General features: G+C 41.1%; 1 protein-coding gene across 1 annotated transcript in view; it reads right to left on the bottom strand.

Moving 5' to 3' along the window:
• The window catches only part of SMARCC1 (SWI/SNF related, matrix associated, actin dependent regulator of chromatin subfamily c member 1), a 90,635-nt gene that overhangs the window by 35,660 nt on the left and 38,277 nt on the right, over positions 1–16,698 (bottom strand). The window contains exons 16-21 of the mRNA XM_037384268.1: positions 12,908–13,021; positions 11,994–12,147; positions 11,561–11,674; positions 9,260–9,319; positions 3,956–4,214; positions 3,132–3,293 (exon numbers count right to left, since the gene is read on the bottom strand). Of these exons, the coding sequence (XP_037240165.1) occupies positions 3,132–3,293; positions 3,956–4,214; positions 9,260–9,319; positions 11,561–11,674; positions 11,994–12,147; positions 12,908–13,021 (863 nt within the window). The remainder of the gene's footprint in view (positions 1–3,131; positions 3,294–3,955; positions 4,215–9,259; positions 9,320–11,560; positions 11,675–11,993; positions 12,148–12,907; positions 13,022–16,698) is intronic.

The following is a 16,698-nucleotide window of genomic DNA, read 5'->3' as shown; positions in this document are numbered from 1 at the left end:
GAGTGAAGTACTCCCAGTCTGCTCATTTTAGCAATGCCTGCATGATTTCAGAGTTAAAGCACACCCTGGAGACCACAAGAGAAATCATCTAGCCAAAAGTGAAGTAAACTAGCTTCTTGCAGGTACATATACTTGGGTATAGTTTTCTAGTATGCGTATTTCAGAATGATACACAATAATCCATAAAATGTTAAATTTAATCACCCATTTAAATTGCAGTTGCAGCAGAGCCAGTAAGTGAGGTGACCATTCCCTCTGTTTACTGTCACAGATGAGTTACAGCTTGAAGCACCCATACACCCGTGCCAGCAGAAATACTTCCAGTGAAATACTTGTTGGACCAAGACCTAAAACGCACAAGTAACTGCCTGCAACACAGGCACTTCAGAGATTGCCTTGTGCCTCATTCAGTGCACATATATGCAATCAATATAGTTAATCACCTTTGGAAAGCCATTAAGAAAGTGCACATACTCAGTGAAGACTTAATTGAAACTACTAAGTACCACAGGTGTGCTTAATCACTAGCCTAAAGAGCTAGGACCCCTTGCTTGCTCTCCTCAATTCCTTTTTACTAAAGCAGATGCAGCACACCTTCACCTATCACTGCAATCTCCAGTGGGGCACTACCTCTGAAAGAAGAGACCATGCCTTCCACGCTTACCACAGCATATGAACCACCTGAGTCTCCTCTTAACTCTACCGAAGCCTTACTATTATCAATTTAAAAGGAACCACCACCAGCTTTTAGAAAAAATAACAATGAAGCCTTAAAAGGGGAGATTTTTGGATATTAGCATAAGCTCCTGCAATCTGCTCCAGTTATATTTTCCCCTTTCGCAGTCCATAATGCCTACAATTTACCAATACTAAGAGTTTTTAAATTATGGAGCTGTGACATACTTTTATTTCTAAAATGTAAACACTGATGAACTTTAATTATGGTACGGAACCTTAAGTAGATATTTTTCGTTCTCCACAGTGACATTTAAATATAAAACTTCAGGTCTAGCCATGCAAAAACCCAGCTCCATTTCAGCAGCTGCACACCACAACACTGTACTTCAGCGTATTAAACACACCTCTGCGAGTGCAAGCTATGGATTCCCCCGTGCCTCCCAGTGCAAAGCTGTTTTGGAGGTGGAAGGCACCACAGATTGTTGAGTGACCCAGTTCACTCTTGCTGAGCAGCTCCCCCAGGGAGAACCATCTGCTGTTGTCCTAATTTATTCCATTAGTCACAGCCCAATACAAATCGCATTAACTATAACAGGACAGCATTACTTATAGAACTCACCACACAGCTCATTCAGAAATAATCGTGTTATGGTCATCTGCTCTCCAGCTCCCCATATTAGATGACAAGCACTTCAGAACCTCTATTTGCAACTTGTGCACAACTTCTCCTAGAAAAAGGGCTAACCTACAAGACTAGCAATGGTAACCTTCCATGGTCATGCTGCAGGATTAAGAATTAAGTCCCAAAGTAGCATACATGGTATAAAGGTCCTGAACATACTGCAGTGACATCCGTACCTGGGAGAATATGGAAGAGAGAAACAAAACCCCAGGCAAAAAAAATTAACTTAAGCTGAACTTCTTTTAAAATAACTATCAAATTAAACTTAGTCACAGATGGAGTAACACCTAGATTTGTTTCACAACAGACGTGAAAAACACCAAAGCCTTGCCCGTTCAACAGAGCTTCAATGCTTGCTGTCAGCTTTGCACCGAGCACTGCGGAACAGGGAGCAGCAGATACTCCAGATGCCAGTGCTCCCTTTTCAGCATGCACCCCACATCTTCCCAAAGCACCAAGTCTGTCCTGCTGAGCGTAGAACTGAAAAATGTGACAGGATTGCGTGGTCTGTTCATGTCTATTTTACAATCTTCGTGAGTTAAGCAGTACTTTTAAATCTAATTTAGAAGTGTAGTTTTACAACGGACATTAAGTACTACAAACAGCAGACCTGCCTCTTCACCTGTACGACTAGCGGCTGAGAACTGAACAGCACTGAAACACAAGGGGCCTGTTACGATCCCAACACACAATCTGGCATCTTGCTCGTGTCTCTAGTGGGGTGAGAGCAGGTCAACTATGAGATGCACAAGCACAGCCCAAATCAAACCTTCCAGTCAATCTAGATTACATTCTGTTCAGTTTTACCCAAAGCTATATGTGCCTTTAAAGATCTAGTCACTAAATTCACTAAAATGATTTGTGATAAGCTGAACAAAGCAGCAGCCAACAAAGCCGGCAAGAAAAATAAAGATCTTCTGACAAGACAGTAGATCTGTACCAAACTGAAGAGATTAAAAGTCTTTGAGAAAGTCAGTAGGTACGTAGCAAACTGTATCTACTATCTGTTAAGGAGAGCCAAAACAGAGTTAAACAGAAAGGGGCTACACAAAGTGGTTTCACTTCATAGGGAGCTGCACAAGTATGCTTTTACTCTCCATAGTAATGGATAACAAGGTTTCAGGTAAGAGACTTAATACCAGAATATCTGCTGAATACTACAGAAGATAGCTCAACTGAAACTGAGCTCTAAAGCTTGAGTTTGTTAATACGGCAGTGTAAAATACAACAACCAGAGCCAGGAACTGTGACATAATCGTGTACCAGCCCAACATCTAACAAAGAGCTCCTCTTCAGCTGCCACCGCAGTTAGCAATCTATTCAGAATAAAATACTAACATTAAAACCAATTACCAAAAGGTGTGATATAACATTACAGATTGAGCTGCAGCACAAAGAGCCAGCAAAACAGTTTGCTGTACTGTAACTATAATGCTAGAAAGGCAGCATCCTCTAATACCCACAGAATCGGCATGAAATGTTCTGCTCTGGTATTTTTGCTCACTCAAGTCTGTGCACCCCAGCAATGGCATTTCCATGTAGTGAGAGTAGGAAAATAAATTTCTAAAATTAAAGCTAGTCACAAATTCATTAATTCAGTGTCAAGAGTTAATAATCCTGCAGCAAGCAGAAGTGGAATGACCTGTCACACTCTCCTCAGCCACAATTTCCATCTCCTGCTGAAGGTGAACTTACGGTTTATTACGAGTCAGAAGAAAATGCCTAAGGAAACTCATCTGCAAAAACTTCTGCATTTTGATGGAGAGCCTACCGATTTTTTCCGGCTCATCTGGACCTGTTCCAGCAATACAGCTGCTCTCTAGTCCATATGTTGGATCCACCTTCCCAGAGGCTCGTGCTGCTTCCTGCACCTTCTTTACATGAGCTTCAACAAGCTCCAGTGGTACCTCCTCTCTGACTCGAGAAAATTCCTCTGTTAAAATTTACACAGAAAACGTTACATTATGAGGATTTCATGGCAAATCAAAAGTTACAATTTTCTCCTGTCAATGTGCAGGTAAATCTCGTGACAAAGTGAATTCTCAAATATATAAGTTCCTTCTTTTCACATTAGGTAGTTAATTTTCTCTTTTGAATGTGGTAGGAAAGGTTCTCTTGCCAGTTATATAAAATTGTCTTTTGTGTGGGAAAATAAGGAAAAAAGTGAAAGGAACTATTTCATCAAGTTTCTTAAAGGACACATAACTACAGCAGATAATTTTGGACAAGTAAAACCAGAAAACTGAAAGTTCAGCATTGTGCATTTACCCATAGCTAAACTACTGACAGTGGTCACAGTAACACCAACTATGAGGTGGCACCTGCAAGTACTATCAATAGTCGGTGAGCACAGAAGGGAAATGCAAGCCATCTTTAGACATTCAGTGACCTTTAAGAGCTACTTTAACTCTGCTTCGGTAACAACAGAACACAAGACCCGGTATCAGTAGACCTGTTTTCTACACAACTGTAAACTTGTTTTTTACCACTTACTGCTCATCCTTAAACTCTAGAAACAGTCCACTTTAAGACCAGACTAACAGAGAGCAAAGTTGTAGAGACCAGGTGAAAAAAATTGCCGGGGCCAACTCATACCTAACGCAGCCTTTGCTGCGGCTGATGCCACCCGGGGATCCACCACTGATGCCAGGAAAGCCACAGTACTCATCACTGGATTGCCGGACTGGCTGAAGGGCACGGGCTGGTACGCCAGCGGGCCCAGGGACGCGTCGGAGTTCTCCAAATAGGGGTCTTCGATGGGAAGTCTCAGAAAATGGAGAATGCACTCATCTTGGGTACGGCTCCCAACGTGCTCTGAGACTTTGTTCCAGTCATCTTTGTACATCTCCAGAGCCTGCAAAAGACAAAAATCATTGTATATATGTCAACTGCTCTGGGGAACACACCCACCCACCCACCCTTATTTCATGCAAAAATACTTTCAATACTAGTTATTTTGGTGATGGAACAATAAATCGGGATCAGACAACTATTTAAAATCATATTTTTCCTGGAAGCAAAATTATTCTGCATAATAAATATGAACACCTCACTAGGACATCAGTTAAATTTAAGCTGCAGGGATCATCACGAGTTTTATGCTGTTACTCTACCAAAAAGTATTGTCAAAAGATTTGGGATTTACTAATAATATTTGCACAGTCAGTGTTTCCCCATTTTGCTTCCACATGAAAAGCTTTACGGAGGAATAAGTTTGCTTATCTCACCAAGTCTCACCTATTGTTCTAATTCCCATAAGTACTCTCCCTGAGGGCACTCGTGTGTTCTCTCACTTCTGTCTGAACGCACTAGGCTCTCTGGGGCAGGAGCAAGATTTATTTCAAACATACATACTAGTCATGACTGTGAAGTCCAGTCTTTACATCCAACAGATGTTATGAAAATCTAACAGCATCAAACCAAGATACCAGAGGAAATAAAGAAAATGTATTCTACATTACGAAGCCAGACGAGAGCAGTTCTCTAGCAAGAGTTAACCAGTCTGATTTCTGTTATGCTTTCAGGTTAACAAATCTTTATTACGTAGAGATAAGCCACCCGATAAAAACTTCCAAATTAAATCAAAGATTTTGTAATGCAGAATTTCAGACGCTTTTAAAGCTACTTAACAACGAGCTACTGAAGTCCCTGCATTAGTTGTTGAAAAAATAACAAATTAGTACTGTAAAAGCCCAAAGTGGTAGCCTAATACATATTATCCTGTAACAAGTGGGTTTTTTTCATGAAAACTGTTTTCGTTATTTGAGCATTTGGAAAGCATAAAGCATTCCCCTCAACCATTAACTTTCACATCACTGAGATGATTCATGGTCCAGTCACTCAGAAAAAACCAAAAAGCCATTTGAACTCTGGACAAAATACATTAAACTTGAAAATGAAAATGGGATCTGCAACTCACAGGTGCAACAGAATTCTTCTGGAAATATTTAATACCAGAGGTCTGAGCAAGGCTGGTAAACACCATTCTGTTTGAGTTGCAGACCCCGCTTTTGTTTTTAAGTTTAACACATTTGGCTAAGAAGTCAAGCTGGGTTTTTTGTTTGTTTGTTTGTTGTTGGTTTTTTGGTTGTTGTTTTTTTTTTTTACTTACACTGTGCTTACCCCACACATACATAAGGGCAACTAACAACCTTTTGCATTGCTTCACAGCAAGCGAGCAAGCATTTCAGCAGTAACTGGTGGAGGGGGAAGCACAGAGTTTGAAGGAGGCTGCTTGGAGGATCCCTATGTGGATTGGCCATCAGTCAGGCTGCCTTGGACTTGAAGGCACCCGTCTGCAGGTATAATATATTTCAGAACACACAGAAATCCTCCTCCTCCTTAACTAAGTACTCATGACAACGAGCTTCCCTAACTAAGCAGTATGCCCATTTAAGCATGTCTGCTAAGAACAGAGGAAGTTAATGGCTCTCCGACACCCGCAGTCTTTCCCTTCACGTAACACGCAAGACTGACTTAACCTTCCACATGCTCAACAGCAAGATGCTGGGCTGTATGTCGGACATCATGAGCAGGTCACATCCAGTGTGCCCGAGCAGTCACACAAGTACCCAAGTTACTATGCTAGATGTTTCAGCAGTTATCAGTGACAAGCAGAAGACAAACTGACGCACCAGCCTCAAGTGTTGAGTTCCCTGACCTGGGACGGGACATTTCCACAAAACAAGTTACTATACATACGACAGTTGCACACTCAGAAGACAAGCGCCTGCAGAAAGCAGTCAACTTCACCACTACGAAAGTAATTTGTTAAAAAAAATCCAGGAGTTTCCAAACATACTGTTTTCTTCACAGCAGTTCTAGAGGAAAAGTGTTTCAGTGTTTTTGCAGCTAAAACATAAGCTATGAGAATTCTTCAAAGGCAAAGCAGTCCACCTGAACAGGACCCTTGGGCATGTCACAGATGCTGAAGATCAGCTGGGGAAACATGGAAATTGAGTAGCATTTTTGAAGATGTGGAAGCAAACTAACTGAAAGGACAGATGAATTAAATCCGAAGGCATTAGAAATCCAACAGGCACTGCACAAATTTGAGAAAAAAAGAGCAAGCTGCCTGCAGCAGATGGAGCTTTTTAGCCCCCTGATCCAAAAGTGATTTAGGCTTTACCTGCCTGAAGTTTTAAGTTTTTCTCATAGCTAGGGCTCGCTGCTTAAACTGGCTGGGGAGGAGGTAAACACCCCTAGTTTATCTTCTGAAGGCCACTGGTTCCCTGCTCCTTCCCTTCTCTTAAAACCCTGGGTGCAAGACTAGCTGGGCGAGCAGCAGATGCCAGGAACGCCGTGCTCCAGCAGCACGTAGCTGGATGGGAAGCATACCACAGGAATCGCTGAAGATCATGAGCTGGACAGCAGGAAAGGTTCTGAAAGAATCATTTGGTTTGGGAACAAACCAAGGACAGACTACATCGGGCTGCCTGGCCCGTACCACAGGAATTAACGGCCCCTAACTGCTTCTGAACCGCTCTCCTGACCTCTGTCTGATCTTGCCCAAATCTTTAAAGAAATCAGAAACCAATTAGTTCACTAGGTCATATTCATGGGGAAACATTTATTCAGCGTTCAACCTTTGTTTCACTTTCCCTAATTTAATCTCTGTGCCCTAAGTTATCATTGCCTATCCATTTTTAATCACACTAGCATATTAGATGAGCTCTGCTTTTCACAGCCATGCAGGGTTTTTTTGCTCATTCTCCTTCACTGCTAGTTATTCTCCTGCTAGACGAGCTAGCTCTCACAATAGTTGTCCTTAAAATAAATAGCTGAAAATGCACTTAACTATGCAAGAATAGAACTCTGTGGAGATACGGAGCCGCAGTGTGGCAGGGAAAATGATTCTGGGAGGGAAACAGTATTTCCTCCCCCCAATTTATTCAGTCAACAGGCGGAAGGACAGTAATTATTTTAGCTAAGATTTATTCTTTGTAACTTAACTGCATATATATTTGCTCAAAGCTACCCTGAGGATTTAAATGGACTGAGCTGGCTTGTTACAGCTGAATTACTTACACTTGAACTGATATACTCTTTACTGATTTATTCATAGGTTAAAATCACAAAGAACAAAAACATTATTAATTTAAACTCACATTAAATAAAATTGTAATCTCAAGGCTTAAGACTTGATTTATTTTTTAAAATGAAGACTGTCACCTGCGTTTCATTAGGCTACTACTTGCTATATATGACCATAAGCTACAAATATACAAAAGAATTAATTTTAAATACAAATACTAGGAAGCGAAGAAGTCAGCATATCAAGCTATTAGTCTTGTTTCTCCATACAAGAACGCCATGAAGGACATCTTAGCTGTTTTCACCTACAGGCAAAATTTTTCCAAGTGCCAATAGAGAAGTATCAGCTCAACAGTGCGTATCAACCTAAGGCAAAAACTCCCAGAACTATTTTGGCTGTTTCACGCACACGCTTCCCTATCTGTGATGGCTGAAGCAAAGTATGCTGCTGATTAGGCACTTTGGCCAGCTCAGAAACCACACACAGAAGCCGAGTATTGTTCAGCGCTGTCAAGCACTGTCAAGATCCATTGTCAATGCTTTTCCTTATGAAATTAACTTTTCAATGGGTTTACTGACACATGTAAAGACAAAAAAGCCAGAACAATCACGCAATTGCAGTCTGCTTTAAGCTCTCTCCAAGTAAAACCAAACAAAATACCAGTTCCAAAACTAGAATTCTTATACCAGAACCCTGAATTGCACAAAAGGAAAAAAATAAAAATTAACCACCCAACCTCTACACCAAGAAAACACTCCTGTAAAAGAAAGCTAGGCAGATGATAATTTCTTTACAGGAACTGGCAGCACATTAATTATTTCAGACCACTGAGATTTTTCTTCTGACAAAGCACTATGAAATACAATGCTGCCCTGATATCAGTGTGGAAGACTAGAACATAATTCTGCAGTGCATCTCATGCAATGGTTTTCATCCTAGACTGGAACTCCAAGAGACCTGACAATTACCATGCGGTTCAAGAGCAGCAGATGAAGCAATCTGGGGACAAAAACCTGATCGCGTGTGCTAGCAGTTCTTTGAGCTCATTTTTACAGTACCTGGTTTGAGTCATCTCATGTCTATTTCTTGTAAACTTCCAGAAAAAGCTTAAAGAATACACCAAGTGCAGCTATAGGGCAAAAAGAACAAGTAGGTGTATGGATTAAAGTGCTACCAAATAAAGAGCTTCTCAGAGCCCTTCTTAGTGGCAGGAGACAGTAAACTGTTTCTTAACAATTTAAACTTCAAAAACTAGTTGCTTCCCTAACATGCTATAGCATAGCCAGGAACCTGTAAAGATTATCAGAATTTCGAAGTACGTATCTCAGTGGCAGGTAAACCATCACCTGAAGGGCATTCATAGTATTCGTAACTCCTCTTTAATGAAAAGCCCCCTCTGCACTGCAAGATCTGAACTTGAGTTTATGCAACAGTTCTTAAATAATTTCTAGCTTGCAGGTACAAGTTAGATAGAACTGAACCTTAAAGCACATGAAGCTCCTCTATTACACAGATGTTCCTGCCATCTCTTTTGAGTAGTAACATAGCCATGATGGTCAAAGAAACCAAAGGTTTCAAGGGTGAGCTTTAACCTTTTACCAATTTAAAACCCATAACCCACAACAGACAAGCATCCTTGTATATAGATAGCAGCCACTCTCCTCCTCCAGCCACATCAGTTCAGTCCCAAGAGATTGCTTCCCACTACAAACTTCTTTGCTATTCCAGTTTCTGTAAAAGCATGTGTATGTCATCTAACTCCCCTTCAAACACAATTATTAACCTACATGTAGATTTTCAAAGCATGTAACACCCTGCATGTTTTGGTTTCCTATCCGCCTTTGGTTTTGCCCTCATGAACTTACTTCTAATAGCAGCAATGTCTCTTGTTCTGTCCATTCTCTTCCAGCACTTGCACCTTTACTCTACAAAAGACAGGGGTGGGGTGGGAAAAAAAAACAACAGACATGAAATACAGGTCCTTTCACACAGAACTTTTCAGAAGAAAACATTAAGAAGGCGAAGAATCTGTTATTTAATCCACCCAAACGTGTATTTTTCACAACCTTCCTACTACAGCTAACCAATCCCTGGTTATCTCTCACAGTGGTTCAGTTCACACGATTTACTCACGTAGCTAAGGTACACAGGTGAGTACATTCCTGCAGTCTCTGTGGAGGCTGGGGGTTACAGATCCCACCTTCCCAACATGCCTAGGAGAACCTTTAACTCCTCTTTTATTCCAAGCTAAAGCAAAGTGATTTGGTACCCTTTTTCCCTGGTTATCTTTGCTTGCACAAATAGCAAACAGCAAAGAGGATTTTCCTAAATATAAAAACCCCAAGGAGTGCTGATGGTATTCTGGTCAGCTTGACTTTGGCCAGTAAAATTAAGCCAAGAAGAGAGCAGTTTACACAAAGCATCCTACATTTCAAAGGACAGCAGCAACCAACAGACACAACAGAGTACCTAACCCCCTCACCAGGTGCCATACCACTGAAGGAGGCTGCTGTCCCTTGAGGAGACAGTATTACTCCATCCAGGCACACCTGGGATTCTCTCAGCTTAAAGGGCACCTTTTTCAAGAGAACAGGGCTTATGTCACCATAACTTTAGTCCCCATCAAGCCTCTGCTTCCAAGGCAGACAGACTGGACTGTGTGAGGTGCATGCTGCTCTAAAAAAAGTTTGTCTGTCTAAAAGTTCATCTGTAACTTAATAAAAAAAATAATAAATCTTTACAAGTGAGATGAGCTATCTGAAAAGACAAGAGTAATCACAGGAAGATAATCTGCATATTTAGCAATCACTTGCTCCAAGGATTGCTGCTTCCAGATCTATAGCTCATGGTTAACTCCTGAGATTTTCTAAATGCTACAAAGCTCTTGGTGAAAATTTCCCCTTCCATGATTATGACACCCTAATCCATTTCGTGCCTAATAAAGATAAAAAGCTTGTCACCTGCTTATGGCAGAACATTATCTAGATTGGATGTATCTGTGCAAGACGACAGCAAAATGAAAAGCATATTTAGGATTAGTAAATCTATCCTATCTCAAGATGCATTTCAAACAGATCATTAACCCAAACAGAACATTAATCAAAGTGAGTCATCCAGCAGCTGATCAGTTCTCAGACAGGCTGGTATGAACAGCCGAAAAAGCAACGGCCATACATAAAACAAAAAGGGAAATCAACCTCTGCTAACAAATCTGCTCAAGTCCATTGGTATAGATGCTTGTAAACAGAACCAGAGTTTAGAAACAGTAAAAAATTTATTAATTTGGTGAACATCCCTAAACTAAGTGAAAAAGTTATTCCATGAAACGTCATATGGAATCAGGCTTTATAAAAACACACTCATCTCTACAACAACTCTGTTTTGGTGAGTTTTTTAAACAGTTATCTGTTAGCTGATAAATAGTATAAATAATAGTGTATAAGTAGTGTAAATAGTTCTCTCTCAGGTTTAAACAGTGATCTCTTAGGACAATGAACCAATGACACAGATCAGCCTGACTTCAGTACATAGAGGCAGTAGTCGGGAGAACTCTGTAGACTCCCAAACTGAAGGCTATGCTGAAGCAGTAACACGGCACTCCTGCAACACCTCCTGCTACCAGGTACACACAGGCTATCAGGCAGCAGGAAGAAGGCAAGAGGTTACGGAATTACCGACATCATGGCAATGTATCTCAAAACTTGAACTATCCAATACAATACATTGCAATGTCAGTGCTAAAAAAAACCCTGCAACGGTTTTGTGGCACCTTTTGTACTGAAGCAACTTCCTAGTTCTCTCAGTCTGGCAAAACCTGCTCGGACTTGGAAAACATAATAGTTTAAGACCCTGCTGAAAGATCTCAGTTCCTGTGCTGAATTACTGGGTAGTTTGTTGATTCTGAACCATTCAGGTAAAATATGCAGTAACATGGTTTCAGTGTCTGAAGACTGACAGTACTGACCAGCCTGGGATAGGTATGTGTCTATTCCTACAAAATCAGGTATCTGACACAGCCATGTAGCTTAGTGTCATACACTAAGACACAGAAACCTAAAACAGGAGTGTAAGAGTAATATAAGCCATCTCAATATCATCTAGTGGAGAACAACTGCGGAAGAAGGCTTAACAGAAGGTGCAGGGGAAAAAAATCCCAACACACGTGCCTTTGCTAAAGTCTTTTTTGAGTAAATGTCTGTGCGAAGTCCAAAGTTCTGCAGATCAGTAGGCTTCTCTTTGTTTTTCTCAGGAAAACTCAACATCTGCTGAGCAGCTGGAACCTGTGAAAAAACATCACAAGAGAAAGGTGAGAGGCAAAAATCGAAAGTTATTCAAGGTTTTCAGACCAATGTTAAACAGAACATGGACTGAACAAAGAAGCTGAATGTAAGTCTAGAGAGACGGCTTTGCATCGTATCACTTGCATACAATGCCCATAGACTTGGTTTAAGAGATTCCAACCACCTGAAACTCTCAGGTGTCCTAGATGGACAGAAAGGGAACATTTAATGAGATCATGTGCAAGTTATTCTGCTACCATGTTAATGACATTGGCTAGAGCTCAGGCAAGCACACATTAGTGCAGCCTGCAGGGCTCACCTGCGGAGTGCGGATATGGAGAGGCATAAGTCCGGAGGGTGTATCGGCCAGCACATTGAAGTGAGGAGTAGGGGGAGGGCCCATTGCCATGGGACGGCTTTCTGGATCCACTTGGTAGTTAATGAGACCCCACTGCTCCAGAAAAGCATGTACTCTATGAAACAACGTGACAAATTACAATCTTATTAACTAAAGCCTTGCTCATGCTTGACACTGCAGAAAGGAGAGAGCAAAGGAGGAATTTTATGTTTCTAGATCAAACATAGATCCAGAATCTTCTACAGTCCTCCACTAATCACAAATGGCAATACAAACCACAAAGCACAAGCTTCGTCCAGATGTGACTGCACTTTGGCATGTTGCATAAAACAAAACATGACATCTTTGGTTACAGATAACAGGAATTACTCCAGGACAAAAGCAAAGCAAAGCTAGGGCTGCGTGCATAGAACCATTTGCACACAGTGTACAGATTGTGAGGGCTGCACAATCACTGACTTGCTTTCCTCACCTATCTAGCTTTTCTTCACTGAACCAACATATAGCAAGCCCCACGTTTCTAGGGCTCTGCTGCACCTCACAGCTTAAGACTGGTGAAACATAAAACTGACAAAACAGAGCTGCAAAACTGGAATTCCTGGAAAAACTCCACACATGTACTGAACAGCAGAACCTAAATAATCACAAGTTAAGATCCAAACTCCGCAGGCATGGCTCAGCAAGCAGGCAGAATATTACAAATAAAGAATAGCATAACAATCTGGCTACCATAAAAATGGGGAAACTGCTAATCAACAGCACAATGGCTGTTGCCCACACCTACGCTGTTGTACTAGAGCACTTCCACACCTAATGTAGCTCCTATTTCTTTTTGTTAAAGTGCGGGCAGTGGCTGAAACATCCGTGGCTTTTACCTCATGACAGCGCACACATCTCCAGTCAGATTCCTTCTGCAAGCAGTGCTCGTCAAGTACTCTTGAGGGTTTAAGCGATACGTGTCAATCATGAAGTTGCGGTAAGCCAGGTATCTGGAAGACAATTCATAGGTAGTTCATGCATATTAATGTCTAAAAGTTTAGAATACGTATTTCAGGATTCAAACACCCGTATTACTGACAAGCAAACATCAACAGATAGTTTTTATTGACGAAATTTAAGAATCAGTATCAAAAGCAATAGGTAAATAGAATTTTTTTTATATATATACTGAATATGACCCATCTCTTCCAGATTGTTTCACTCTAGACTTTATCTGTGTTTGGATCAGCAGTACATCAAAGCAAGCTTAAATTGCAAATCATGCAAATAGCTGCTGTAGCTTGGTCACTAACCAAATACTTGTGGAACAGACTACTAGCTGCAGGAAAAAATTAGTAGGGTCTGGTCTTCACATGGCAACAGACTAAATGTTTGTCAATCACCTCTGTGAGTCTGGAAGGAAAAAAAGCTGTGCACAAAAGCAGAAGCAGTACACTGGCTAGAACGTTACTGCTCCTACATGCAGGCTTTTTAACGCATAAAAACATCAGCCAGGAAAGGTCAGACACCAGCAAAATGTACAAAAGATCTTTGGAAAGCAGAGGGCAAGAACCCAGAAGTCAGCACAGCACTCCCCACTCACTGAGCTGGGAACAGCTAAGGCAGAAATCACCCCCATGAGACCGCTGTATTTCAGTGCACAACAGTCCCAGCAAGCAGGTTTTGGGGTTCAGCCCCTTTCCTGCACTGCAGACACTGCTTCACAGGCTTTTTCAGTAACTTCCTGCAATGTATTAATGCTTCCTAACACAAGTTGTTCAGAACAAAACAAACTGCCATAAAACTATGGCTAGCCCTGTTCTTTAGATTGAACAATACCAATCTGCCAAATACAAGTTAGTATCCCATGCAAGGATGTGTTCACAACAGTTTATCATGAGCAGATTTCTGCCTTCAGAAAATTCAAGACGGGGATGCCTCACATGCAGCGTGCAAAAGCAGCTGGTAACCAAGAATGAATCATACAGAGGTGGAACACCAAGGCATTTCACAAGCAAGACATAAGCAGACAGATGCTGCAAGTACACATTCCTGCCAAAATCCCACATCTTCATTCTGAGCAAATTATAAATGAAGCTTGCTGGAAAAAAGATATGGAACTAGGTGATGGGATCTTGCATGTCCAATGTTTGGTAGGCGAGAAAAAACGGAGTTTCTTCCATAAAGGAATACTCAGTCACGCTTCTAAATGCTCCTGGAGAGAAATGGGTTACTGTCTGCTTAAGAACAGGTACTTTAAAGCAGTCTTGGCTGCAGAAATTAGTTTAATATTTATTTGTTAAGGTCACATTACTAGGTGAAGAGAGAAGCCTAAGACAGAAACACCCCTAAAGGTTATCCTGCAGGGAGTTGTTTTTGACAACGACATGACTCATCAGCTAAAACTTGTCAACAGTGAGAGAGATATGTCAACTAATATTTAAAATCCAATTTAAGACAGAAACCACCCCTCAGGCACTACTGTCACAAGAACAAACCTGTGTGAGCTTCTGAAACACAGTACTTTGTCTGGCCTGAAAACTAAGGTGGAGGCAAAACATTTAAATAAAAAAGGGAAATCCTTCTGAATGGAAAAAGGAAAACACAAAGCCAAGACTACAAGCTATTCCTACAATCCCTAAATGGCAAGAAAAATACATCTCCAGGGTAACAGCAACATTAGGAGGAGTCCCTGATCTGCTCACTCCCAGGCAATAACCAGCAGCAGCACACGGATGAATGTCAGGAGACCTGATCTTTTAACGTCAACTGAAAAAGGAAGCATGGGCCTACATGTGACAACCACATCAGTGGCAAATACAAAAGGTAAGTATTTTTCACAATTCAATCTGTTTGCAGTCTTCCACACCAAGTCCTAGAAACCCCCAAACACAAACGTGCCAAATAGTAAAACTAATGGAGCAGAGCTAGTGTCAAATGCAATTTGGAATCACTATCATGCAGCTACAGTTACCGCTGCAACGCCAACATGTACAGAAGTTGTGAGTAAAGACTACAGACTGAAAACCACTCAGGGTGCCAGGGGTCTCAGGAGGTCTCCAAGCCAATCTCCTACTCAAACCACTGAATTTTGACCAGGTTGCTTACAGCTTTGTCCAGCAAAGCCTGAAGGACTCCAAAGAACAACATTCCCAACTTCCCAGGGCCCCAGTCCAGTGCTTCATCTTCTTCAGAGTCAAGTACTTCCCTTATATCAAAGGCAGAACTTGCTGTGTTTCAGTTTGACTTTTTTCCCCTGTCATGCACCTCAGTAACGAGCCTGGCTCCATCTTCTCAGTAACCTCCTCGCGCATTGCGCAACTGCTACAAGGTCTCCCAGTACTCCTCTGAGCTGAAAAAGTTTAGCTTCTAATTTATATCTCAATCTTAGCTCAGAAGCCTCACAAAGTCATGACTGAGGAGAGGAGATTCAAGCACAAGAACACTCTGAAGTCTGCCTTGTTTACCTGCTGGAAGAGCAATTACCACCACCATCATTTGGATTAAGAAATGGAGGGAAAAAGTTAGTTTGAAGAAATGCTGTGTATGAAAAATGCACAGCTTTGCAGATGTTAAGACAATGTGCTGAGAAGACATCCCAAATGCTTCATTTAGTAGTTAATTCAAAAAACTGGTTTAAAATCCCCAAGAGCTGTTTTGCCACTAGACCAGGATTTGGTATCAAAATAAAGGGAACACAACAAGCCTAATTCCACTGTCCAAGTTGACAAGCATACAAGTGTTCAATTTTTTATTATTTTTTTTTTGGATGAATTCTCAGGTTTTGGGATTAAAATTTTAACAGAAACAAGCACATTGCCCCAAAACCTGATGTTCACTATCTTCTTGTAATCAATCACCTTTCAAGACTGCTTTGAATAACCAAATTTGCTGTGATTAACAGAAAATTCTCAGGGAAGGGGAGGTGTATTGTCACTAAGGCACGTAACAAGCCTTGCAGTAGATTCTCAAGATAAGCATTTGATGCAAAATCAGCAGCTTATCTTGTTACACTAAGTCAGATCAGAAGTTAATCATTCGATGTATGAAAAACACTGCACTACCTCAAGACAATAATCAGTCTTTCAAAATTATTTTAAACAGCTCTGTGTGTGTAATTTTCAATTAAGAACACTTCAGTTCTGCAGTAGATACCAGACCCCACAAGGAGACAAAATAGGTACAAACTGGATCTAAATTCAACTGAGACAACTCCACCTAGGCTTAACAGGCACATCCAGAATTAAAATGCCACCAGAGGGTTTGGAGCAGCTATATAAGAAAAAATATTTTTCTTCTCGCAATGCACAACTCCAGGTCTCCGATTTAAATTGGACTACCTAATACTTGAGAACACGGTTACATCTCAGGCCTGCAAAGATATATTTACTGACCCTCACCTGCACTTTCAGAATTACCCATCAGCTGCTGAGGGAACCATGAAATCAACACAGATAACTGTGCAAAATCCATTCCACAGTCTGACACAGCATCCTACAACAAACTCAGCAATCACCGCTTACACATGAAACTCCTGAGTCTCAGAAATACAGCATGGCATGAGAAGAGAGAGAAAAATAAGGAGGATTATTAGGTTTCTACAGTATCATGAAATTTTTCAGATGTTTTTGGAAGACGATCATGTCTTGTACCGCATAAAGCTCAAGAATTTGTTCCAATATTACCT

This window comes from Falco rusticolus, chromosome 4, assembly GCF_015220075.1.
Source record: "Falco rusticolus isolate bFalRus1 chromosome 4, bFalRus1.pri, whole genome shotgun sequence".
In the NCBI taxonomy this organism is placed as follows: domain Eukaryota; kingdom Metazoa; phylum Chordata; class Aves; order Falconiformes; family Falconidae; genus Falco; species Falco rusticolus.
Note: the sequence above shows the minus strand (reverse complement) of the source record. Positions and strands in the feature narration are given on the sequence as shown.